At 46.4% G+C, this 26,237-nt stretch overlaps 1 protein-coding gene across 1 annotated transcript; it reads right to left on the reverse strand.

Annotated features, from left to right (window-relative positions):
- Window positions 1-505: 505 nt before the first annotated feature.
- Window positions 506-24,114, reverse strand: HNRNPUL1 (heterogeneous nuclear ribonucleoprotein U like 1). The gene is made up of 15 exons (XM_087727867.1): window positions 23,843-24,114; window positions 20,033-20,155; window positions 18,727-18,997; window positions 17,140-17,213; window positions 15,743-15,882; window positions 14,553-14,652; window positions 13,919-14,031; window positions 12,387-12,653; window positions 10,633-10,755; window positions 7,986-8,114; window positions 6,676-6,844; window positions 5,907-6,290; window positions 4,206-4,432; window positions 2,855-3,040; window positions 506-1,694 (listed from the first exon to the last, which is right to left on the reverse strand). Exons 1-15 carry the CDS (start codon window positions 24,024-24,026, stop codon window positions 1,578-1,580), a joined length of 2,607 nt encoding a protein of 868 aa, XP_087583993.1. The 5' UTR covers window positions 24,027-24,114; the 3' UTR covers window positions 506-1,577.
- Window positions 24,115-26,237: the final 2,123 nt, after the last annotated feature.

The raw sequence follows: 26,237 nt of genomic DNA on the forward strand, positions 1-26,237 counted from the left end.
TTCAGGAGGCAAATGGACTTTCTTGTTATTTTTTTTCTTTTGAAGACGTTTTGCTTCTCATCCTTCTCTTCTTGGATGGAAAGTGAAATGTCTTCAAAAAGAAAATAACAAGCAAGAAAATCCAGTTGTCTCCTGAAAAAGCATCTTTGGGACCATCTCCATAGACATTTAAGACCTGTGGACTTCCAACTCCCAGAATTCCCCACCCAGACAAGCTTCTTCTTCTCCTTCTCCTCCTTTTTCATTCTTTCTTTGGAAGGACAGATACTGAAGCTGAAATACTTTGGCCACGAGATGAGAAGGGAGGACTCACTGGAACAGACCCTGATGTTGGACAAGATGGAAGGCAAGAGGAGAAGGGGATGGCAAAGGGTTACAGTGTCACCAATGCAATTCAATGAACGTGGATTTGGGAAGACCATGGGGTTGCGAAGAGTCAAATGCGAAGCATCAACAGCTTTTAAACGCTACAGTGCACGGGTAGAGATAGAAACACGCAGGCAAGTTTAAAGTTCAATATTCATTCTTTTTTTCTCCAAATACAAAAAGCTGTTACAATTCAACTCAACACAAAGCATGTTCAGAGTTACAGAAACTGAAACGTCGTATAAAAAGTTACACATTTAAGATGATTCTCTCCCCCTTTTTTTAAAAAAAAAAATTCCTCTCCTGTACTGAACTAACAGAATTGTTATCTTGATGAAAATATTAACAGCTACTGACCCACAGTAAAAAGCTACAGGGGAAAAAATATTTCTTTGAAAACAAAACAAAAACAAAATCATAATTACTGTAAGATAGCCATTTCTCCTCCCCTACGGTTTTAATGGTTCTTTGCAAAAGAGAAAAGAAACAGATAAAAAAAACACCTCAAAGACAGGTGACACCAAACTGCAAGAAGTTTCCCAAAGGTGTGGAATTTATAGTCACCAGCAGATAGGGTGGAGGCGGAGTGGAAAGGGGAGAATTTGGGAGGGAGTCTGCAGGATGCGGTCCACAAACAGGATAGCCACATGACCCATATCCTTTTTTTAAAAAAAAATGCGCACTGTGACTACTCTCTTCTCTTAACTGGACCACCCCCTGCAGACACCCCTGGAGAGAATAGCGGTAAATCCTACTTGAGCCCCTTCCAATGCTGCCCCCCCGCCCAACTTCTGTAGGAAGTTTAGATACCTGGATGGGTCCTGGTCTAAAAGGATTTTTTAAAAAAGTACAATTTTATGAACACTGAAGAAGACCCTAGCTTCTTACGGAATAAAACAAATCTTAAAAAGAAGAAAAAGAAGTGCGGGGAACTAAATGATCTTCAACAAGGAGAGACAAGGAACCATGTAACTTTCCTCATGAAGGATGGTAGAAAGGACATAACATGCCTAGCTGTACAAGTAAAAACCCAACCATCCTCAAGAACTCTTAGAGAGGGGAAGCGGGTGGAAACGCCCAACTTCCCTCTTCTGGATCTCTCTCTCTCTCTCTCTCTCGCGCTCTCTCTCAAGATTCAGAAATGCCCGTCACTGTGAAGGATGTGCTGTTCCTTTTTCCCTGGGGTGGCGGAACAACACCCTCCCGAGCTATCACTGTGTGCTTGAGCCTCCCTGCGAGGTGCCCGTGTAGCTCCCGTAGTCGTAGTTGCCGTAGTACTGAGGCCACTGACCCTGGTTTTGATAGTATTGATTCCATTGTTGGGTGTACTGTGGGGAAAAAGGAGACAATTGATCAGTGGACAGGTAATATTCTCTACCCCCGCCCTGGGGGAGAAAAAAAAAAAAACCCTTTCCATTTCCATCTGCTGGCTCATCTCAGATTACGTCAGGTTTGTCTCCTCCCCTCCAAGGTCCCTCTCTCTTCACAAAAACTTAAGACTTAGAATAAGTTTTATTGTCACTTTGAATGTACACTAATCGGCATACATTAAAATGAAATTTCGTTGCATGCAGCTCTTCACCTCTAAAATACACTACATAACCACAAATAAATAACTAAATAAATAAACACACACACACAGACACACACACAAAGAAATTATGCATGTACACACATATAGTAGTTTTCCTTGTCAAAGGCGAAGGACCAACAAGAGAATGAATAGCTGAGTTGATGCAACCTTGGCAACTTTTAAGACTTGTGGACTTCGACTACCAGAATTCTAGGGAGTTGACTGGCTGGGCTGGGGAATTCTGGGAGTTGAAGTCCACCAAAGTTGCCAAGGTTGAATATCGCTTCCATTAAACTCTCAATCTGGAGGAGGATGGAAGCACTGCTCCATTTTTTGCACCCCACTATAAGTAGTCCTCGATTTATGGCCACAATTGGGATTAAGAATTTCAGTGGTTAAGCAAGGTGGTGGCTAAGCGAGTCACAGCTGATCTGATGACCCTTCCAGAGCATGGCTATTAAGCAAATTGGAACGAGCTCCCCGTGGAGATCCGGACCCTTACTACACTCCCGGCCTTCCGCAAAGCCACGAAGACCTGGCTGCTCCGGCAGGCTGGGGGGGCTGTTGAAATAGTCAGCCCCACGGGAACTATGAATGTTGTGTTTTTTAAATTGTTGTTTGTCTATTTGTCTATTTATCCCCTTCCTTTGTTTATTGTAAGCCGCCCGGAGTCCTTCGGGAGTGAGCGGCATACAAGACCAATACATTCAATCCAATTCAATTCAAATCCCTGCGATTGTTAACTGAATCACATGGCTGTTATATGAAGTCGGGTTTCCCCTACTGGCATGGCTCGTCGGAAGCCAGCTGAGATCACACATGGCGATCACATGACCACAGGGCCCTGTAATACATGGGTGGCCCCCACAGCATCCTCTTAATGCCCCGGGCTAGTCTTTGCTTCTCCACACTTACCTGTTGGTACTGGCTGTAGTTGGGCTGACTGTAGGCTGGTGGGGTTGGGGCTGGCGGAGGAGGAGGAGGAGGAGGCTGGGTGTAACTTTGGCTGTAACTGCCGTAACTTCCGTAGTTGTAGCTGGGAGCAGTGTAGGCCCCCTGGCTGTAGCTGGAAGGCGGGCTGTAGGGCTGGCTGTAGCTTTGCTGTGGACGACAAGAGGGACAGTTGGTATCCTCAGCTGAGGCACAGCCCCTCTAAATCCCATTTAGTGGGTCCCCCCCGAAATGCCTAATGCTGCCGGCTGAAGCACATCTGGCTTGTAGGCACAATTTGCAAGAACAATTTCCTCCTCTCCTCACTGACATCCGTTTTTGCCCCAAAGGGACATTCCAAGAGCTGCGTTTGGGTGTAGTGGTTTAAGGCACCAGGCTAGAAACTGAGGGATGGTGAATTCTAGTCCTTGCTTAGGCATAAAAGCCATCTGGGTGACTTTGAGCCAAGCACCAGGAGACTGGGAGTTCTAGTCTCACTTTAGGCATGAGAGCCATCAGGGTGAATTTGGGCCGAACACCAGGAGACTGGGAGTTCTAGTCCTGCCTTAGGCACGAGAGACATCTGGGTGACTTTGAGCCAAGCACCAGGAGACTGGGAGTTCTAGTCTCACTTTAGGCATGAGAGCCATCTGGGTGACTTTGAGCCAAGCACCAGGGGACTGAGAGTTCTAGTCCTGCCTTAGACATGAGAGCCACCTGGGTGAATTTGGGCCAAACACCAGGAGACTGGGAGTTCTAGTCCTGCCTTAGGCACGAGAGCCATCTGGGTGACTTTGAGCCAAGCACCAGGAGACTAGGAGTTCTAGTCCTGCCTTAGGCATAAAAGCCATCTGGGTGACTTTGAGCCACTCACCAGGAGACTGGGAGTTCTAGTCCCGCCTTAGCCATGAAAGCCAGATAGTGACTTAGGGTCAGCTACTCTGTCTCAGCCCAACACACCTCACAGGGGTGTCGTTGTGGGGAAAATAGGAGGAAGAAAGTGTCTTGGACACATTCGCAGCCTTGAGTAGTTTGTAAAAATAATAATCAAGGCGGGATATAAATGGATTTGTAACGTATCGACATGCTAGCGGAGCACCAGGCCTTTAAAGGTGTCCTATTGATAGGTATCAAAGATGTTAAATATGATGCTCCCCTCTCTGGCTATTCCTCAGCTTTCCTTACAGCCCCCCCCCAAGACACACCACTGGATGCTTCCCCGGCTGCCCTGATCCTCCCCAGATTCATCCCTCCATTACCACCCATCCCCATTTGAAGGTGTTTCGGCATTTCCCCAAACAGAATCTGGAGTCGAACCCTGGACACCCCACCCTACCTGTGCTCCTTGATTGTACGACACCGGTGGGGGGTTGGTGGCAGTGCCCATGGCTGGAGGAGGGGGAGCAGGAGCAATGCTGCTGCTCTTGTAAGGATTCTGGTCGCGTGCCGGGCTGTAGCTGCTCTGCTGTTGGTTGTTCTGATTGTAGCTGCCTCGGGTGTTGTTATTGTTGTCTCGGTTTCCACTCCCCCAGCGGTTCTGGTTGTAGCCGCCTCGGTTGAAGCCTGAATGGGAAAACCATAGTTATGAGCTTCCACTGAAGAGCCAGTTTGGTCTAGTCTAATGGTTAAGGTGCTGGGCTAGAAAGCAGGACACCGTCAGTGGTAGCCCCAGCTTTGCAATGAAAGCCACAGGCCGACGGTGAGTTCTAGTCCTGCCTTAGGCATGAAAGCCAATTGGGTTGTTTTGAGCCAATCATCAGGAGCTGGTGAGTTCTAGTCCTGCCTTAGATCTGAAGGCCCATTGGGTGACTTTGGTCCAATCATCAGAAGACGGTGAGTTCTCCAAAAACTATTCTTGGAACTCTGGATGATTGGTGACATTATGGTCAACTGAAAATATGAATGTATATTGTAAATTAATGGGAATTCTTTGTTCTAATCTCCGCCTTTTCTCCTTGGAGATAGGTGATATTATAATACTTTAAAACTTATTGTTATTTGATAGGTAATTATGAATTTAAGGAAATAAGGATTGTTACAAATGAAAGAATATTAACGGTAATTTGAACACATAATGCTCAATGACACTGAAACATTTAGTTATGTTTAATGGAAAACCAGTGATGTTATTCTTAATCTTAAGAATTGATGCACAAAAACTGGGTTACACGTTTTTGCTTGATGAAATGGAGGAAAGTTGTTTTTTCCTCTCTTGCTTTTGCTTTGTATGTGTTGTTTTTTCTTTAAGAAAAAGAATATATATATATATATATATATATATATATATATATATATATATATATATATATATATATATATATATATATATATATATATATATATATATATATATATATATATATATATATATATATATATATATATATATATAAAAAGATGATGATGATGGTGAGTTTTAGTCCCGCCTTGGGCATGAAAGCCAATTGGGTGACTTTGGACCAATCATGAGATGGCAGGCCTGGGGGTTGATGAGTTCCCCTCCCCTCTCGACTTGTATGGCTGTATGACTCTTGTGTATTTTAATTACGTGTATTGTGTTTGTGTCCCCTTTTCCCCTTCTGAGTTGTTCGCCGCCCTGAGTCCCTCCCGGAGAAGGGCGGCATACAAATAAACTAAACCTGAACCTGAGTTCTAGTCCCACCGTAGATATGAAAACATGGGTGTCTCTGGGCCAATCACAGGAGACAGTGAGTTCTAGTCAAGCTACATAGAAACATTATATGGATGGGGAGACATCAGAACTTTGAAACACCACATATGTGAGTCCCAGGTAGGTCTACTACAGTGGTTCCCAAACTTGGCAACTTTAAGACTTGTGGACTTCAACTCTTAGTTCTCCAGTTGCTGGCTGGAGAATTCTGGGAGTTGAAGTCCACAAGTCTTAAAGTTGCCAAGTTTGGGAACCACTGGTCTACTAGAATGTCCAATGGTTGCTAAATGACCAGCTGTCAGTCAAGAACAGAGAATTGAGGCAAACAACCTTCTCATCTCACCGAGGCCATAAAGCCAGCCTTACCTCCACTTCCGCCGCCACCACCTCCAATTCCGCTGCCACTTCCACCACCGCCTCTGTAGCCTCCTCCTCCTCCTCCGCTGCCTCCTCCTCCTCCTCCTCCTCCTCCTCCGCCACCACCTCCTCGGTTCTGGAAGCCGCCCCGACTGCCCATGGGCGGCCCTCGATTGTCAAAGCGCTGAAATCCTCCTCCGCCTCCTCGGCCGCGGAATCCGCCGCCGCCGCCCCCTCCTCCGCCCCAGCTGTCGAACCGCTTTTCGGGAGGCGGGCCAGCTTTCTTGCCTTCGTCGTTGTACTGCCTCACCAGCTTCTCCGCCTCGTCCCGCTGCACCTCGATGTAAACCACCGAGTCGAGGAAATCGCCAGATTCCGGCAGGGTGAAGTTGGCTGCCGGGAAAGGAAACCGAGATGCTCGTCAGTCGGCGCGAAACAGGGTGGGATAGGGACAGGCTGAGTCACAGGGGGTGGGACTTAAGTGCGAGTTGTGTGGTGGCCTAGAGGTGGAGCTCTTGCCTCACCATCAGGAGGCTGTGAGTTCGGTCCTAGGTAGCGGCAGATATTTCCCTCTCTTGGTTCTCGCACTGAGAATATATCTGCTGAACAAAACTCCGCACTGGCGTCAGGGAAAGGCATCCGGCCATTAAAAAACACTCTGCTAACTCCATTCAGTCGCCCAGATTCCGCCCCGCAAGGGATTATGGGGTCGTTAAATGAAGATGATGGCATGTGCCATGAATGCGAGGTTTAGTTTTTCCTCTTTCCGACACCCTACCTTTCATTTCTAAGACCGCGTGATCGGGCACGTCCTTCCCCTCTTCATCGGTGCGCTTTATTGTCCGATCTTTTAAATCCTCGTCCGTGGGACAAATGACGATGGCTTTGCGTTGAAAACCTTCAAAAGGACGCATTTTTCGTCTCTGGGCCGACCCATAAACATTTGTCTACCAATGATAATAAAGAAGTAGGTTTGTTTTAAAAATAAATAAAATAAAAAGACCTGTTATTTAGCACTTGAAGGCTCCCGACGCCCCACAACTGAACAAGGACTTCAAAGAGAGAAACACTGGCTTCCTGGACCTCCACCCTGCCCCATTCCTCCCTCCCTACGGATGGAGAAAAGGATGAAAATCATGGTAGCGAAGCAACCTTGAAGAGATCCTCTCATTTTTTAAAAGACAGAAAACAGCAAGACATGACAGTAATGTGCGCCTTTTTTGCCATTCAAATGAAACCCCCCCTCGAAGACCAGGCCGGTGGCTTTGCTCAGAGAAAAGTGCATTTTGCTTTAGGAGGAGGGGGGAATGAAGGAACAGGGCATCCAGAACGCATTCCTCTAAATCAGTGTTTCCCAACCTTGGCAACTTGAAGATGTCCGGACTTCAACTCCCAGAATTCCCCAGCCAGCGAATGCTGGCTGGGGAATTCTGGGAGTTGAAGTCCGGACATCTTCAAGTTGCCAAGGTTGGGAAACACTGCTCTAAATGCACTGTTTGCGTATTAGAGCCATCCAGGCACTAGAGTTAACTAGCAGGAGGGTTTTAAAAAGATGTTCGTTGTCTTAAAAGGCCACCCCTGGAGGCCTTTTGAGGGGAGGGAAGAGGCAGGGAGGCTGCAATGATCTCAGCTGGGGACAGCCAAACTTGACGACTTTTAAGACTTGTGGACTTCAACTCCCAGAATTCCCCGGCGTAGCATGTGCCCATGGGTCTTAAAAGTTGCCAAGGTTGGACAACCCTTGATCAGAATGCATTATGTTTGAAAGGCCTTCGCCTTCAGAAAGATTTATCAAGACTCAGGAAGCCGGGAAAAAAAAGCTGGCTCAGTTAGGCCTTATCTATAATTTGAAAAGCCGGGATTGCTGGTTGGCTTCGATTCTAGAATTAAAGGTTGCACAATGGCAGCCAGGTATGGGTGGGTTGAGTGGCTCTATATAAATTTAATAAATAAATACATAATAGTAAAAATGAAAAAAATAATAAACAAAAGGGGGACAGATCACACTTCCACCTACTCTGGCTGGCACATCTGGCCACAGACACCCACCCCAATTGACCCCGTGAATTAAATGGAGGGGCCTCATACCTGATCCAGGATGTAATTCCGCTTTTTCCGTGCTGCAATCTGGATTAGGCGGTTCAGGCACTGTGTCGCTTGCTGGATGAGAACGTCCCAGCGGCCGGCGTAATTGCGCTGCCGTCGGAGTCCCATTACCTGAGAAAAAGGCAGGTCGGTGAGGGCAACTGGGGGGGGGGGGGAGTGGAAGGCCATAGCAAGAGTGCTCCCTATAGCTGGCTTGAAGGGTTCCACCACAAAACCGCGGTAGAATAAAGCGCGCTCGACGAAAGTGCGTATGTGACGTCATCACAGCGCGACGAAAACAGCACGCTGTGAGCGGTAAACTTAAAATTAACGCGTAAATCTAAACCTAACCCCCCCAAACCTAACCCTAACCCTAACCCTAAACCTAACGCTAACCCTTAACCTAACGCTAAACCTAACCCTAACCCTTAACTTAACCCTAACCCTAAACCTAACCCTTACCTTTATGTGAATCGGCTTGCTTTAATTTAATTTTAATTTAATTTATTTTTAATTTTATTTGTCGTGCTGCTGATGACGTCAGGTACGCGCTTTAATCGGGCGCGCTTTAGTGGACCGCGGTTTTGACGGGTCACGGGCTTGAAGTAGGTCTTGCGTCTGAAGAGGTGTGTGTGTCCCAAGGCAATTCCCACAGGAGGACTCACAAAAGGAGGCTACTATCAGAATAATATGCAGGTAGTCCTCGACTTACAACTGTAATTGAGCCTGGAATTACAGTTGTAAGTCACTGGTCGTAAATTGAGGCATCAGACATGATTTTTCAACATTTTTTTGCGGATTAAGTTGTTGTTTAGCAACATTGATTAAGGAAATGCTGATAAATGTGCTTGATAGCACATATTTCTGATTAGCAAACTGTTATTAAGAGGCCTCTACTGAAGCTTGTGAAAGTCGATGCCTTTAAATAAAATGTGTTAATCGGAAAAGATGCTTTCAAATATTTTGACCACCAGAGAATAACACGAGTTTTCTAGAAATAGACGGCAAGGATGTCCAACATGGCAACTTTAAAACATGGCTGGCTGGGGAATCTTGGGAGTTGAAGTCCACAGGTCTTAAAGTTGCCAAGGTTGGACACCCCTGGTATAGGGAGGAGGCTGGACTAGAAGACCTCCAAAGTCCCTTCCCACTCTTGTTATTTCTCCTATAAGGCTGGAACCTGGGAGCTCCTTGTATCGGAATCCCTGCAAGGCAGCAATTTCACCGTCGATTCTCAAGTAGGACACTGCAGTCTTCTCCAACCTGCCACTTCGCAGATATTTTGGGACTGCAGCTCCTTGGAGTCCCAATTAATTAAGGGCTGACCAGAAATTCTGGGAACTGCAATCCACCCACTAGGGAGGGGGGCAACTTGAAAAGCCGGTCGTGACCCAGACTTTGAGCACTGTTGTATAAACAGGCCTGGTGATTTAAAGGGGGGGGGGGAATCTAATCTGTAATACACAATCTCTCTCTCACACACACACAAACAGACAGAGGGATGTAAATGGAACAATCTGGGGAACTAGGAATTTTTCATTATTCTAGAGCAGGGGTGTCAAACTCGATTTCATTGAGGGCCGCATCAGGGTTGTGTTTTACTTTGGAATCTGGAATTTGGAAGTTTATTTATATGCCGCCCTTTTCCCTGGGGGGACTCAGGGTGGCTCACAATCCAAAAGGAAAGGGGGGAAAACAGACTTTTTACATATAAGACAATACATAATTAAAACACAACATTCATACCATTCGGGCGGGTTACAATCTTAGCCCCAGGCCTGACGGGATAGCCAGATTCTGAGGGCTGTGCGGAAGGTCTGGAGGGTGGTGAGGGTACGAATCTCCATGGGGAGATCGTTCCATAGGATCGGAGCTACCACCGAGAAGGCTCTCCTCCGCGTGGTTGCCAGTCGGCATTGACCAGCAGATGGAACTCGGAGGAGGCCTAATAACTTTGGGGGCCAGGGTAGGCGTGGCCAGCTCGACGTCTCTTGTTTCGGGGGGTACAAGCACTCTGCCAGCAAAAACAGGCTCCCGAGTTCCGTTTTCAGCTGAGACGGCTTCCTGCAACCCTCTGCCAGTGAAAACGGAGCTCGGGAGGGCTCCGTTTTCGCTGTGGACCAGTCCTTCCTCATTTCCAGGGCAGATCTAAGGACACCACGGGCCGGATCCAGCCCCCGGCCCTTGAGTTTGATACCTCTGTTCTAGAAAGATAATTATGGAAGGGTGACAGACCCGAGCACCACACAAGGAGCTCCCGCCCTCGCCCCAGCTCCTGCCAACCCAGCAGTTTGAAAGCGTGCAAATGTGAGTAGATAAATAGGTATCACTTTGGCAGGAAGGTAACAACGCTCCGCGACATCATGCTGGCCACATGACCACGGAAATGTCTTCCGACAGCGTTGGCTCAAAAGCCTTGAAACGGAGATGACCACTGCCCCCTAGAGTCAGCAACGACTAGCGGAATAAAATCCGCAGGGACTCTTTATAAGAAAATCCGCCGGCTATAAAAGGATTTCCTGCAAGGGACCAGCCAGGAAAATCATTTTGAAAGAGACAGTGAGCTGTTCTCAGTTTGACATGGAAGGAAGCGACCACGAATGAAGAAGCAGACGGGGAGAAACTGGTGTTCTCTGCCTCCAACGCTTACCCTCATTTTGTCCATAATGGCGTTTGTTCCCAAAATATTATACTTCTTGGCTGGATTGGCTGCGGCATGCTTAATGGCCCACGTAGTCTTCCCAGCGGCAGGCAACCCCACCATCATCAAGATCTGAAACGGAGGGTGTGGTTTTAACATCTGCTGCAAACCAGTAACGCAACCCCCCCCCAAACAATTTCTCAAAGCAAATCTCTTCTTTACACATCAAGTCACAAAAAACAGCAGCTTTCCACTGTTGACTGTCCAAGGACCATCCATTCCAGACCCAGAAATATGAGATTACAGGCATCTCCTAGCCTTAGAGGCATAGAACCACCATATAACTATATATAACTATAACTATATAACTATAACTATATAACTATAACTATATAACTATAACTATAACTATAACTATAACTATAACTATAACTATATATATATATATATATATATATATATATATATATATATATATATATATATATATAGTTATATATATATAGTTATATATAGTTATATATAGTTATATATATATAGATAGTTATATATAGTTATATAGTTATATATAGTTATATATAGTTATATATAGTTATGTAAGCCTCTAGTTATTCAGGTTTTCTCCCGCGTAAAATTGGAGATGTCTTGGCGACATTTCGACGAAGTCTCATTCGTCATCTTCAGGCTTCTTCAGGCTTGGTGCTTCCAGGAGCAATGTGAGATCTCGGCTGTTTCTTCCTTTTTATATAGTTTATATAGTTATATATATAGTTATATAGTTATATATATATAGTTATATAGTTATATATATAGTTATATATACATGGTTATATATATATAGTTATAGTTGTGTTGTATTTGTGCTGATAAATAAATAAATGTAACAAAAGGCAACAGTAAAAATATTGGGTTTCTGTCTGGATGGTCTCTTGTGACGAGCCGATGGACAGAGAATAGAAGTAGTGAACTTCCTCCCATATTTGGGCATACCAGGGGTTGTGACTTTAAATATAGTTATAGTTATATACATATATAGTTATATACACACACACACACATATGCATATATATATTTATATATATAGTTATATATATAGGCAGTTATATTAGCCACTAAGCCACAGGCTCTCCTCCTTTATCAGCTAAGCCAGGGAAATAGGTATGTTGTGACACTACACATACATACATACATACATCTATAGCAGATACATATAGCAGAAATTTTGGGCTCAATTGTGGTCCTGAGTCGAGGACTTGCTGCGTAGTTGTATCGGTCTAACATCCAATCAGTGATAACCATCTTAGTTGCTATGTTTGGATCTGTCAGACTCTGATTGGCCCTTTTTCACTCATGACAAATTGGGAGTCTGAGCATTAACCTCTGATTATTTTGTAATAGCAACAGCAGTGCTTTACAACCCTCTCTAAGCGGTTTACAGAGTCGGCCTCTTGCCCACAACAATCTGGGTCCTCATTTGACCCACCTCGGAAGGTTGGCTGAGTCAACCTTGAGCCTGGTGAGATTCGAACTGCCAAATTGCAGGCAGGCAGCAAAAATAGCCTGCAATACTGCACTCTAACCACTGCGCCACCTCGGCTCTAAGCAGTTTAAGGCATGGTTTTAAACCCAGTTGATACAATACTATTTTTTTTTGGGGGGGGGGGGGGGGCTAGTCCTGGTCCACTCAAAGGACCTTGGCAACCGAACTCCAGAACCTGCCATGCCTGGATTGACATTTGGGGGCGGGGAGAACGACCACCTACTTCACATTCCCTTTTGTTCTTTGGTCCAATTGTGCCCCGAACTCTCTCGGACAGGGGGAGATGCTGTATGAAGGTGAATCCTGGTGGAATCGGAAAGAAGGTGTCTTCCCTTTGGCCGAAGTTGAACTCGATGGCACAGTTCTTCGCCAGGACATGAGGGAACAGGGCCTGCCCTCCCAAATTCTCCTTCCGTACTTGATAGGCCACCCCTAGCCATTTCCCATTCTTCATGAAGGACATTTCAACATCGTCGCCACACTCGAAGTCCTGAGAGGAGGGAAGGAACCGTCAATCAACTGAGAAACAGGGAAATGGAGGCCCGTGGAAGCTTCCAGTCTTCCCCTTTCCCACTTGGAGAAGGGAAGGTAAAGGAGATCCCGCGGGTTTTACTCCACTAGCCGTACCCCCAACTTTCGGAGGTGTTGCTCCTCTCCTCTAGTCCAGGGGTCACCAAACTTTTGGATCTCAGGGACCACTAAATTCATAATTTTAAATCTCGCGGACGACTAATATGATCTGCCTAATGACTGACTGGGTGGGCGTGGCTCATCTGACAGGGTGGGCATGGCCAACTCGATGTCACTCATGTCAAGGGGTGCCTCTCTGGCCTCTACTCATCCCTCCCCAGCCATTCCTCGCCTGCTCGCCCGGGCTCCTTAGGGTCCCAACAGGAAGCAGTTGCTGGAGCTAAGCAGCCACCACGAGAAAGAGTTGGCAAAACAGCTCAGTTCAAATGGGATCTGAGCAAGAAGGAGGCTCAGCAGAAGCACCTCACTGAGGACTAGGAGCATAGGCTTTCCAAGCAGAGGGAAGACTTGTGGAGGTGCAAGGCCAGGTACTGGCAACCTGGAGGTTCAGCGGGCTGAGATGGTCAGCCAGTTCCAGGCCATGATGCAGTCCCACTGGAACGAGGCCCTCCGGCTCTTTGCCACCAGTGGCACTTCCCTCCAGCCTTGGCCCAAAGCCCCCCACCAGGAAGCCAAAGCAGTCAGAATTTCTGCCCCCCTCCGACCCACACAGAAAGACCCTGAAGGGGGAGGCTCTCTGCAGCAACACAAGCGTTCACTGCACGTATCCATCCCAGGGGCCGTAGTTTGAGGACCCCTGATTTAGTGCCATATAAAAAATGCAAATAATTTTTCTGCGGACCCCAAAAATTTTCTCACGGACCACCAGTTGGTGACCCCTGCTCTAGGCCACTGAGCCACTGAAGAGCTTTCTGCAGTCATGTGGCCAGCATGACATCATGCTGCAGCATAGAGCATGCAGCGAAACGTGTAGCACTGTTACCTTCCCACCAAAATGGTACCTATTGATCTACTCGCATTTGTGTTCTTTCGAGCGGCTGGGTGGGCAGGAGCTGGGGCAAGAAGGTGGAGCTCACCCTGTCACACAGCAGCACTCGGGTCTCGAACCTGGGCTGCCGGCTTTCCAGCGGACAAGCCCGGTGTCTTAACCGCTGAGCCATCGTGGTGCCTTATTGGGGGTGGGGGTGGGGGAAGAGCTTCTGAAACAGCACAGGCTGCACTCACCACGAGACAAGTGATGACGTCGTTCTCAGAAAAGGTCTCACCGTAATTTTCAAACTTGGAACTGGTGGATTTCTTTGCGGTGCCTCCGTAGCCATAGGAGAAAGCCTCTTCACCTAACAGGGGTGATAATTAATCTGAGCAGCCGTCCCATGGGAGACCAGGTGGCATTAGTGGGGCAGAGCACTCTTAATATCCCCAGTGTGGTTTTACTTAGCAGGGAAATTGCCTAGTTCAAAAGCTCTTGTTTCAACTAGATACTTAAAAGTAAAGACAGCCCAGCATAGTATGAAAGCTGGCTGGGTGACTTGGGGTAAATTGCCAGGAGACAATGAGTTCTAGTTCCACCTTAGGCATGAAAGCCAGCTAGGTGACTCTGGGACAATCAGCAAGAGATTGTGAATTTTAATCCTGGTTTAGGCATGAAAGCCGTCTGGGATATGATGAGCCAGTTGTTCTCTCTCAGCCCAACTGATCTCACAAGTTTGTTGCTGTGCAGCAAATAGGGGGGGGGGGGGAAGCAAATTAGTATATTCGCCAACTTGAATTGTTTATAAAAATAGGAATGGTGGAATGTGAAATAAATGAACAAAATGTACCCTGAGCCCTCCGAGATCTAGCAATTAAAGCTACTCACCTAACTGAGTGCTACATGAATCCAGTGACCAGCCAATACGCACAACGTGAGGATCTGGTTCAGTGGGAGGAAGGTGTTTGACGGAGATCTCTTCGTTGATCTAAAGACAAAAAAGAAAACGTGGTTTATTACAAGATGGCCAACATTTATTACAGGAACAAGGGCTGATTAAATAAATCATTCAAGAACTATTATTACCTTCTTGATTAATTCCCAGATATTTAAAGGTTTAATGAAGAATTTCTAAAATATTTGATATAAACAAAATTATACGACAGGGTATGAATTCAAGTTATTCTAGATTTTTTTTAAAAAGCTGGTTGTTAAGCCAAAACCTCAAGTGTATTCTTTTTTTTAAATTTAAAATGGGCTACGTTTTTCATTAGCAAGGGTTATAATCATTATCATCAGTCAATGAATGCAAGAGATAACTTTTGCTCTGCCGTAACACAACCGCTAACATTAAAATAATAAAATGAAGCAATAAAGAAGAAAAAGGCCTGTTGGTTGTTATGAGAAACTGAGTCACAATTGTTGGTTGAATTCATGTAAAAACTGCTGCTAGAATTGTATTTGCACAAAATTGGAAGGGTAGAGAGATCCTCACAGATGAAAATGTGGTTTAAAAAAATGTTACAATGAGCAGAAATGAAGAGATTAACGCTTGCAATTAAAGGAAAGGAAGAATCTGAGTATTATAATATACGGGAGCTATTTTATCAATGGTTAAGCAATACGTATGAAAATGATGTATTATAAAGTTAAACAAATTAAGAAGAGAAATGTTATAATAATAGATACGTGAAGTTTTAAGTACTAGTATTACTTGCATTCTTATGGCCTGGTAAATAAAGGCAGGTGGCATGGGAGTGTGGAATTACAAGCAAGTTTCATGTGAACAAGCAAAACATTTGGACACAGGCTGAATTCCAAGAAGTGGGAATTTTAATTGTCTCAGAGCAGATGTCAACCCTCGGGGGTTTCACTAATTTAGTCCCCCCAAGAAAATGCCAAAAATTAAGGAATAACTCATGCAACTGTCACAGCTACCCCATAACCTCCCTCTATCCTGTCCTCAAATGCCAACATACTCCTCAGCTCACAAGTCTGCCTGTTTGTAACATAGCTATGTTAGGATGCTTCTTTTCGTATAATCTGCCCCTCCGCAGTGAGGAGGCATGTTCCCTCACCTTCATCTCATAGCACACCCTTCCACGCCGCACCCCGTACGTCGCTCGTGCGCCTGACCAGAGGTAAGCAAATCCTTCGATGGTCAGAGGGTATCCACTGTATCGATCGCGGGCCACTTTGAAATGGAGATCGCAATTATCTGAAGAGGAAAGCAAACGTCGCCGTCAATGAAGACCAAAGGAGATGGATAGTAGAAGCAGCCATGGGCTAAAGCCCACGACAGATCGCAGCAAGGTATTAAGATGAGGCTTTTTCCTTGAGGGGAAAATGACTCTCCTGATGCTAAGCTAGGATAATATGCAAGAAGAATTAGCCAACTCATTTCTCCTATCAAAATTGCTGCATGTAAATGGCTGTATTAAAGCAGCACGGACTGAAATAGAATAGGAATGGAGAACTCTTCCTGGGGGGAAAAAAATCACTTCTGCTTTGCAAGCTTAAAAAACCCTCAAACCACGCCTCTATTCAATAATTTCCTTGCCAAAACAGGCTGGCTTAGTGTGAAATTATGATGTGTCATGACTCGGGGCTATTAAAATCAATCCACTTACGGGGGGTTTGTAGTTTTTAAGAGAGAAATCAATGTCTTACAACTCACCAGAATCTGAGGCACTTCACCATTTACCCACCAACCCTAAACACTTACAAGTAGAAAGGTTGTTTTTTTAACCATTCAGTTGTATCTGACTCTTGGCAGCTTTATAGGAAAGGGCTCTCTCTATGCCACCCTGTCAATCACAGCTTCTTTCAGCTGCTGGATGTTCAACTCTGCCTCAGATTTGAGGCTTTCGAGCCAGCATTTTTCTTTGCTTGCCCCTTCTTCTTCTTCCACTAACTCTGCCTAGCAACGTTGCCTTCTCCAATGAGTTTGCACCAGAAAGAATAAAAACATTTCCACTTCCACCTATTCCGAGGGAGGGTTTGCCCACTCATGACCCAAACTAAAACAACTGCAAAAAAAAAAGCTGGATTTAAGCCTTCCCGCTAGCAGAGCCAGAGCTGAAATTTCTTTCCTGCCGGGAACCAATAATCTAAAGGACTTTTCCTCAAGCCCTTTCCCTGAATTTCAAATATCGTGACCCAAGCAAGCCTCTAACTCAGCTGCTGTCATCTGACTGCACTTCAAGAGATGCGAGATGATTGAAGGACACAGGAACAGAGCCGAAGGGGGAAAAGTCCGCTCTGTGTGTTGACTCTGCAAACGAGCAAGATCAGGCGAGGGGAAATCTGGGTCTCGGGAAGGGGAGCAAAATAATTTTTATTTATTTCCTACGTTGTGGAACTGCCCTCCTCCCTTCAAAGTGGGACGCCGGGCAGCTTACAGTCAAATGTAAAAAAAATATACAAAGAGATATATAGAGAAGTTAAAAACAATGCCGTAAGCTCTGCAACTCACAGGTATCGATGGCCACCAGGGTGTCGTCAAAATCATCCTCATCGTCTTCTGCGGGCGGCTGAGGAGATCGGCCCCTGGAAGAGAGGCAGGAAATGGAGCTTCCATAAACCCCTTTGAGGCAAACAGAGAGACGGGGCCTGCGAGGAAGGCCGAGAGAGGAAACACAGGGCCCGATTCCAGGAAACAAATCCCTCCCGTTGCTGTGTTGATCAAACTGGGAACCCTTTGGGAGCTTCTATCCAAGTCAAAAATGGCCTTTTCCATTACTGTTGCCCCGTGGCACGACAAAACCGCGGTCCACTAAAGCGCGCCCGATTAAACCGCGTCGCTGACATCATCAGCAGCGCGACAACAGCGACCACGGAGAAAAAAGGGCGCTTTAGAAAGCGCTTTGAAAGCAAGCCGATTCAAGTTAAGGTAAGGGTTAGGTTTGGGGTTAGGGTTAGGTTAAGGGTTAGGTTTAGGGGTTAATTTTAGCTTTAGCGTTCACAGCGTGCTTTTTTCGTCGTGCTGTGATGACCTCAGGTACGCGGTTTCGTCGAGCGCGCTTTAGTCGAACGCGGTTTTGTGGTGGAACCCTGTTGCCCGTGATTCAGAGATAGGAAATCTGCATTTTTTCGGTAATCGTCTGGAACTACAACTCCTAGAATCCCGAGGAAACAGGGCCCAAAAGGGAGGGATGCTGGGTGTTGTAGTTCAGGAACATCATGAAGGTTTCATTTGGTGAGAGGAGCGAGATAGACAGATAGCTGGATGGACGGACGAGCGGACAGATACGTACATAGCAGATCTTATATACCGCTTCAGAGTGCTTTCGCAACATTCTCTAAGCGGTTTACAGAGTCAGCATCTTGCTCCCAACAATCCGGCTCGTTTTAACAACCTTGTGAGGAATGGAAGGCAGAGCCAACCTGGAGCCAGTCAGGATTGGGCTTCCAGGCCGCGGGCAATTAGCCTGCAAAATGCTTCATTACACACACACACACCATAACGATCTGCATTTATAAAGATGTTATAAAATCGGGATTCATTTCAAACCAAATATATATGGTACTTTAAAGCTTAAAGCTAAGGATCAGGTAAGGAGCAGCCGCTCGTCATGCCCAGTCTTTCATCCGATCATGCTTACAATCTTTACAACTTAGTGAAATCAAGTGCCATTGCCAAGATGGCAAAATAGATGAAGAAGATGATGAGCTGAGGTGGCGCAGTGGTTAAATGCAGCACTGCAGGCTACTTCAGCTGACTGCAGTTCTGCAGTTCGGCTGTTCAAATCTCACCGGCTCAGGGTTGACTCAGCCTTCCATCCTTCTGAGGTGGGTAAAATGAGGACCCGGATTGTTGTTGGGGGCAATTTGCTGACTCTGTAAACCGCTTAGAGAGGACTGAAAGCCCCATGAAGCGGTATATAAGTCTAACTGCTATTGCTGTTGAAAAATAGAATGCCTTTGACAAAGGCCTCCAAAACAAATCCTGCCCTCAAGGACGCCTCTGGGCTCGGCTGCTTTCCTGGGCCGTTTTGGAAAAGATAAATCAAGCTAGATGAACAAGGTAAGCGCACACACCCGAATCCTTGTCTAAACGTACCTTTTATCCTCACGATATTCGTAATACCCGCGCCCCCTGGACTCGTCAAATGTCCTCTTGTGGCCTTGCTGTGGCGGCTGCTGCTGCTGCTGTTGCCAGGGCTGATATGAGTCTGAGGTGTTAAACCCGGAGGAGGGCGCATTGTAAGAGGAAGCCGTGGTATTGTAGCCAGAAACGGAAGAACTGTAGTTAGAGGGGGGTGCGTTGTAACCAGACGCCGGCATGTTGTGGCTGGGAGGGGCCTCCTCTTCCTTTATTTCTGTCTTCATGTCTGCATTTTGAACACAACATTTCAGCGGGCGAAGAAACCCCCGCGTGAAAAAGGAACAACCGCTGCCGCTTAGTCTGAAAAAGCCAGCGACCCCTCGCCCTAAGCACAAGAGAAAGCTTGAAAAGCTCTCTTTTCAATTCTGCTGCTACCGAATGGCTTGGCCCAGAGCCAGCCAACGGTTAAGAACCCGGGAAGGGATGCTAAGCAATAAAACTGGTGAGGAAATTATCATCGGATTGATGTGTCGGAACCAAAAGTATCTATTTAATTCCCCCCCCCCTCCAAATTTTCCTTGCTTCTACTCTTACGATCTGCGGATTCTATTATTAGAATAAGACGGAGATACGATCAAGATAACAAGAGATGTTCAGGCGGAGAATTCTAAAGGGAACAATGTAATATTCAATTAGGGCAATGATCCCAGGCGGGGCCGAAAGAAAACAAGATGTATTCCTTGCCCGACTGTGGTTTTGAAAAAAAGGGGAGAAGCTAAAGGTTCACAATAAACCGGAAAAACAAAATCCATTATATTCCCCTTTATGGAAAATGCAGCAAAGTGAAAACGATGCAATGAGCTAAAAATATGATTCCACTTAGTGGGGGGGGGGGAAACTGTACGGAAGTCTTATCATTCAATATGCAGATCGTTTGGAAATAGATAATCCTCGACTTACGACCGTCATAGGAGTCTGTTGCCAAGCGCCTGAATTTTGATCCCAGGACCATGGAGATGTTGCAATGGTTGTTAAGGGTGAAAAACAGTTATTTTTTTCCCCACGCTATCGTAATTTTGAACAGTCACTAAATGAATCGTTGTAAATCGAAGACTATCTGAACTACATTTTGGTACATTTGTCCAGTAAAAAGTACCTCTCTCTGTTCCCTACTACCAAAGGTTGTTGTTTTTTTTAAATGCAAAAAGCAGCTAAGGAATTCTAGTAGTGCTACTTCAAAACTTCCTACCCGACCACTGGAAACGCTCCCTCGTCAACAAAATCAAGGTTTCCCCCCCCCACTCCCCTCCCAACAGTTTACCTGGTCGATCTTGGCTTACAGGCACACGCTCGTAACCCAATTCGTTCTCCTGTTTAATATTGAAATGCTCAAAAGACTGATATCCTTGCCGGTTGTCTTGGCGAGGGTTGTCACGGATGCCATCTTGAAAACAGGAATCAAAAAGAAGAAGATTAGCGCTCCTGTTTAGTGCTACTTTGGGGGAAAAAGAAAAAAAAAACAATTCTTCTTTCACCGTCAGCAAGTGGTTGGGCTAAAAATGGGAGTTGAGTGGCAACCCCAGGAACTCACCATTACCTGGATGGTTGCGGAACAGTTACTACCTTCAGTGCAATTAAGCGGCCGAATCTTTTTTCCGGAGTACCGCGATTCAAGATGCAGATGGGGAAGAGAAACGGCGGGGTTTCATGTGAGAACGCCCCATCCTGAAAACCAGCTTAGACAGTATTGTGTGGCAAACTGAAATGCCAGGAAGGAGGTTATTCTGTGCTGTTTTTCTCTGAATACGACTCCCACCCCCAGGGGAGGATGAAAATAGTGCTGCTAAGGAGAGGGTTTGCTCCTTGATTACGACAAGGCTGAATGCCAAAGCTAAACAACACAGGAAACCAGAGGGTGCAGCATGTCTTCCGCATCACGCCCAAAAAAATTGTGCTTGGTGTAGCAATAGCAATAGACTTATATACCGCTTCATAGGCCTTTCAGGCCTCTCTAAGCGGTTTACAGAGAGTCAGCATATTGCCCCCAACAATCTGGCTCATTTTACCCACCTCGGAAGGATGGAAGGCTGAGTCAACCCTGAGCCGGTGAGATTTGAACCGCTGACCTGCTGATCTAGCAGTAGCCTGCAGTGCTGCATTTAACCACTGCGCCACCTTGGCTCTAAACCCCAACCCCCCTATATTTTAAGCCCAAAGCAAATCACAGGGAGAAATCTCCCCTCTTAGATTCAGCACACTTAGCTACCTTGTTTGATATTAGCTAGAATATTATTTTGCCTTGTTGTGATATCTATGTTAACCAAAGAAATAATCCAGTTGGAAGGAACCTTGGAGGTCTTCTAGTCCAACCCTCTGCTCAAGCATGACACCCTACACCAGTGGTAGTCAACCTGGTCCCTACCGCCCTCTAGTGGGCGTTCCAGCTTTCATGGTGGGCGGTAGGGGTTTGCTGCAACTCTGCTTTATAAATTTTATAAAGTAAAGTTACTTCCCTACTTTACAAACCACCATTACTGTGGAACTGGTGGGCGATTAGAAAATTTTTACTACTAAGAGATACAAAAGTGGGCGGTAGGTATAAAAAGGTTGACGGCCCTACACCATTCCAGAGAAGTAGCTGCCCAATCTCTTCTTAAACAACTCCAGTTTTGGAGGACTCTCAACTTCTGGAGGAAAGTCAATCCAACGATTCATTGTTCTAACTTTCAGGTGATTAATTTCCATCCGTTGCTTCTTGTCCTGCCCTCAGGTGCTTTGGAGAATAAGTCCCTCAAATATTGGAACTCAACGCTATCATGCCACCCCCTAGTCCTTTACTTTTTACTAGCCAAACCCAATCGGCCAGTTCAGATATTTATTTTATTTAGCGTATGGCATAAGATACATGGACAGCAGCAGTAAAGACGCATGGAAAGAACGCATGGTAATATGATACACGGAAGATGGGGGGTGCATGGTCAATTTCGGGAGGTGGAAGAGATTCAGAGGACAGTTCAAAATAGGTAAGTGATCAATTGCAGTCTTTACACCTACAGGACACGCTAGGTGCTGCCTGGAGATCCCGTGGGTCCTTTCCCAAGAAGCAGCTGTGCTGAAGCTTCCCTTAAGGCAAGAGGATCACAGGCGTCGCCTGGCAACAAAGGGCGGCATTGGGGGAGGGGGGGGAGACAAATGCCCAGATGCCATAAAAATAAACAGGGCACTTTGGGAGCCAAGAAAAGTCCCGAGCAGCCTGGATCGCCCACAGGCCTCCTGGGGCTGGGAAGCTTCCTTAGTAGGGACATCTCTATGGAGATTCTCAGTCCTTCAGGTTAGGTTCTTCCAATGGTGTTTCTTCCTTCCTTCCTTTTCTTTCCTTCTGTCTCTTTCCTTTCTTCTCTTTCTTTCCTTTCCAAAAGGCAAATGGCCTTCGTTTTTCCTTGAAGACGTTTCCCTTCTCCTCCCAAGAAGCTTCATGGGTTCTTCAGTTCAACTGAAGAAGTTTCTTGGATAAAGAAAAACTAAGCCCAGTTGCCTTTTGGGGAGGAGGGGAAACATTTTGGGGGCTCTTAAGGGAGAAACATCCTCGGGTTTTGCAGGACAGCCCAAGAAACGTCGGCTGTCCGTATCCCAGGCCGGGATCGCCCCAAGAAAGGCCACCCGCACCAGATCCCACCGGAGGAGGGCCACCCTCTGGCAGGCTGGGCAGGAGACGGATCCTTCCCAAAAGGGCCAGTGCTGCACCACTTGCCAGCCCATGATCAATGTTCCCTCTAATTTTTTTTCAGTGTGAGCGGAAAAGTATAGTGTGTGAGCTGCACAGTTTCATGCCTGAGCACCTAAGAGAGCCACAGTTTGAACTGCTGTCGCGTCTGCTGGACATTTGCGCAACCTTCCAAGCGTCAAGCGCCAATTGCGAGTGAGGTTTCAGCCCGATGAATGCCAGACATGAAAAGTGCCACTCAAACACTATACTTTTCCCCTCACCCTGAAAAAAAAAAGGCTCTCTGCTCAGCTTTTAGATTGTTAGACTGGCTAGAGAGAGACATGGCACCAACAGGGTCCTGGGTCCTGGCATTTTGCAGGCAACCTGTCCTCCCATGATCCCAACCCCAACCTCCTTGAGACCCATGTTCCACAGCTATAAGGATCTCCCGAGGAGGGACTGCTGGCTGTGAGCCCATCCTTCCCAGATCTATGGAGACCCATCCTCTCCAGCCAGGGGCTCCCCGGAGACCCATCCTCCGCAGCATCACGGTGTCCTCACTGACCATGCTCCCCGGCCATCCTATTCCCCCCTCCCTCAGGAGAACCATCCTCCTCACCTAGGATTGTCTCCTCATAAGCCCATATTCCCCAGCGGTGGGCTGTCTCGTAGAGCCCATGCTCCCCGGCCAGAGCATCTCCCCTCAACGAGCAGGAAGCCACATTCCCCGACCTCCCCCGTGAAGATCCATCCTCCCCAGCTCTTACGCCCCCCGACCCCCATCCTCCCCGGCAAAAGACGCCTCCCGACTCCATCCTCCCCAGCGAGGGGGTTGCTTCGTACGATCCATGCTTCCCGGCTAGGGAGTGTCTCCCCACAGACCATGCTCCCTGACCATAACATCCGCCCTGGAGACCCATCCTCCCCGGCCAGCCGTGCGTCCCCCTCACGGCCCCCCCGCGGCCCCCTGCCTCCCAGAGCCCATGCTCCGCGGCCCGAGACCCATCCTCCGCAGCATGGCGGTCTCCTCACTGACCATGCTCTCCGGCCATCCTATTCCCCCCTCCCTCAGGAGACCCATCGTCCTCGCCTAGGATTGTCTCCTCACAAGCCCATGTTCCCCAGCGGGCGGGAGGCCGCATTCCCCCACCTCCCCCGTGGAGACCCATCCTCCCCATCCTCCTCACAGACCCCATGTTCCCCAGCGAGGGGTTGCTTCACATGACCCATCCTCCCCAGCGAGGGAGTGTCTCCCCACAGACCATGCTCCTCCGCCCGGGAGACCCATCCTCCCCGCCCGCCAGCCGTATGTCTCCCTCACAGGCCCGCCCGCCCGCGGTCCCCCTTCCTCGCAGGGGCCATGCTCCGCGGCCCGTGCTCCCCAGCGAGGGCCGCCGCGTCCTCCTCCCCTCCGGGCTCGCTTACAGTGTCCGTCAGAGAGCGGCTCTCCGTCCGAGCCCGAGCCGGAGCCCGAGCCTCCTCGGGCCTGCTCGGCTTCTAGCGCCGCATGCAGCCGCCCGGCCAGTTCGGCCTTAAGCCCGCGGGTGTCGAGGCCGCGGCGGCCGAGCTCCTCCTTCAGCTCGCTGACGCGCAGCCTCCGCACATCCATGGCGCGCTCAGTCCCGGCCGCAGGGTCGCCGTTGCCCGGCCATCGGGGCTCCGTTCCGGGCTCCGCTCAAAATGGCCGCTCTCCCTTAACCCCCGCCATGCAACGGGCGCTCCGGTTGGCCCACCTGGCGGTGGAAGAATGAGAGGCGCCTTCTGATTGGAGAAAGTGGGCCGCCGCCTTGGGCCCCCCTCCTCTCCCTTCCCTCCGTCTCCCGCTCATTCCCTGCCTGTAAAAGGAGCTCGCGCATTGGGCGGAAATAAAGGTCAGTCTATAAAGAGTCTCCCCATTGGCTAGGAAGGGCTCGTTTCCTTCCCCGCCTTCACTTTCCCTGAAACTGGTCAGGGAAAGGAGAGAGGGGGAAAACAACTGACTGACGAACGAGGGGGCTGGGCTTACGTTCCCGAAGGCGAATCCCCGAGGCCTCTCCCTTCCTAACTTCTCATTGGCTGGAAGGCCGACTTGTTTGTGCTGTTATGTGGAGGCTTTTCCTCCCCCCCTTCTTTTCTATTGGCTGAGCTTCCCTCCCTGGGGATGATGGGAGTTGAAGTTCAATACACCCGAAAAACAACAAATTAGGAAAAAGTGACTCAAGGCGAAAAAAGAGGTGTTTCCCCTCCAATACTTCTTTATATTTATCTCCTCTATATAAAGATATATAACATTTAAACATGATATCCTAAAATGTATACTACACACAAGCTTATGTAATATTGTATATCAGATATAACCTGCATTTCTGTTTAATGGTGATTTAAGATGAATTATGCAACTGTAAAAGCAATATTGCCTCCAAATCGAGCATAAACCAGCCAAAATTAAATACCTAGTAGAGTTTATATCCTTACTGAACAAAATGGCATTTGAATATAGAGTAACTTTGGCTAGAGTAGAGTAGAGTAGAACAGAACAGAACAGAATAGAATAGAATATAGGAAGTAGAGTGGAATAGAAATATGGAATAGAATAGAAATATAGAATAGAATAGAAACATAGAATAGAATAGAAAAATGCAATAGAATAGAATAGAAATATAGAATAGAATAGAAATATAGAATAGAATAGAATAGAATATAGGAAGTAGAGTGGAATAGAAATATGGAATAGAATAGAAATATAGAATAGAATAGAAACATAGAATAGAATAGAATAGAATAGAATAGAAAAATGCAATAGAATAGAATAGAAATATAGAATAGAATAGAAATATAGAATAGAAATATAGAATAGAATAGAATAGAATATAGGAAGTAGAGTGGAATAGAAATATGGAATAGAATAGAAATATAGAATAGAATAGAAACATAGAATAGAATAGAATAGAAAAATGCAATAGAATAGAATAGAAATATAGAATAGAATGGAAATATAGAATAGAATAGAAATATAGAATAGAATAGAAATATAGAATAGAATAGAATATAGGAAGTAGAGTGGAATAGAAATATGGAATAGAATAGAAATATAGAATAGAATAGAAACATAGAATAGAATAGAATAGAATAGAAAAATGCAATAGAATAGAATAGAAATATAGAATAGAATGGAAATATAGAATAGAATAGAAATATAGAATAGAATAGAAATATAGAATAGAATAGAAATATAGAATAGAATAGAAATATAGAATAGAATAGAATAGAATAGAATATAGGAAGTAGAGTGGAATAGAAATATGGAATAGAATAGAAATATAGAATAGAATAGAAACATAGAATAGAATAGAAATATAGAATAGAATAGAATTCCTTATTGGCCAAGTGTAATTGGACACAAGGAATTTGTCTTTGGTGCTTATACTCTCAGTGGTGTAAATTTGGGAAGACTGAATCTTAAGAGCATTGTATCTTAACCTTAAGAACTGTGAACTTCAACTCTCACAGCACCTGGCTGTGGGGAATTCAGGGAGTTGAAGTCCACACCTCTTAAAATTGCCAAGGATGAGAAACACTGAGTTTGAGCATTTCAACACAGTGCAGAGGTTTAACCACCAGAGGGTAGCATCGTAATGGCCAGACCAGCAATGAGCTATTTCCAGTTGGAGTTTTGTCCTCTTCAGGCTAAAATCCTTTTTCAGGATAATTGGAGCTGTTCGTGGCTCCTTATTTGGAGCTCAGGATTAAAGAGATCCAGCTCCTTGAAGAATCATGTAATTCTGGGAAAATTGGAAAGAAACCACCAGCTGCAAGATGGATAGACTTTATTATAGCAGAA

The sequence above is a fragment of the Thamnophis sirtalis genome, unplaced genomic scaffold, assembly GCF_051295495.1.
Source record: "Thamnophis sirtalis isolate CommonGarterSnake01/CBP01778 unplaced genomic scaffold, rThaSir2_p1.2 scaffold_13, whole genome shotgun sequence".
NCBI classification, from domain to species: Eukaryota; Metazoa; Chordata; class Lepidosauria; order Squamata; family Natricidae; genus Thamnophis; species Thamnophis sirtalis.

Excerpts from the sequence above, each read along its gene's own strand:
- HNRNPUL1 (XM_087727867.1), bottom strand. The coding sequence starts at position 24,026 with ATGGATGTGCGGAGGCTGCGCGTCAGCGAGCTGAAGGAGGAGCTCGGC. Across the intron at positions 20,156-23,842 it reads GCCGCTCTCTGACGGACACT|ATGGCATCCGTGACAACCCT; the intron begins GTAAGCGAGCCC and ends CCTGTTTTCAAG. Across the intron at positions 12,654-13,918 it reads ACGTCATCACTTGTCTCGTG|GACTTCGAGTGTGGCGACGA; the intron begins GTGAGTGCAGCC and ends CCCTCCTCTCAG.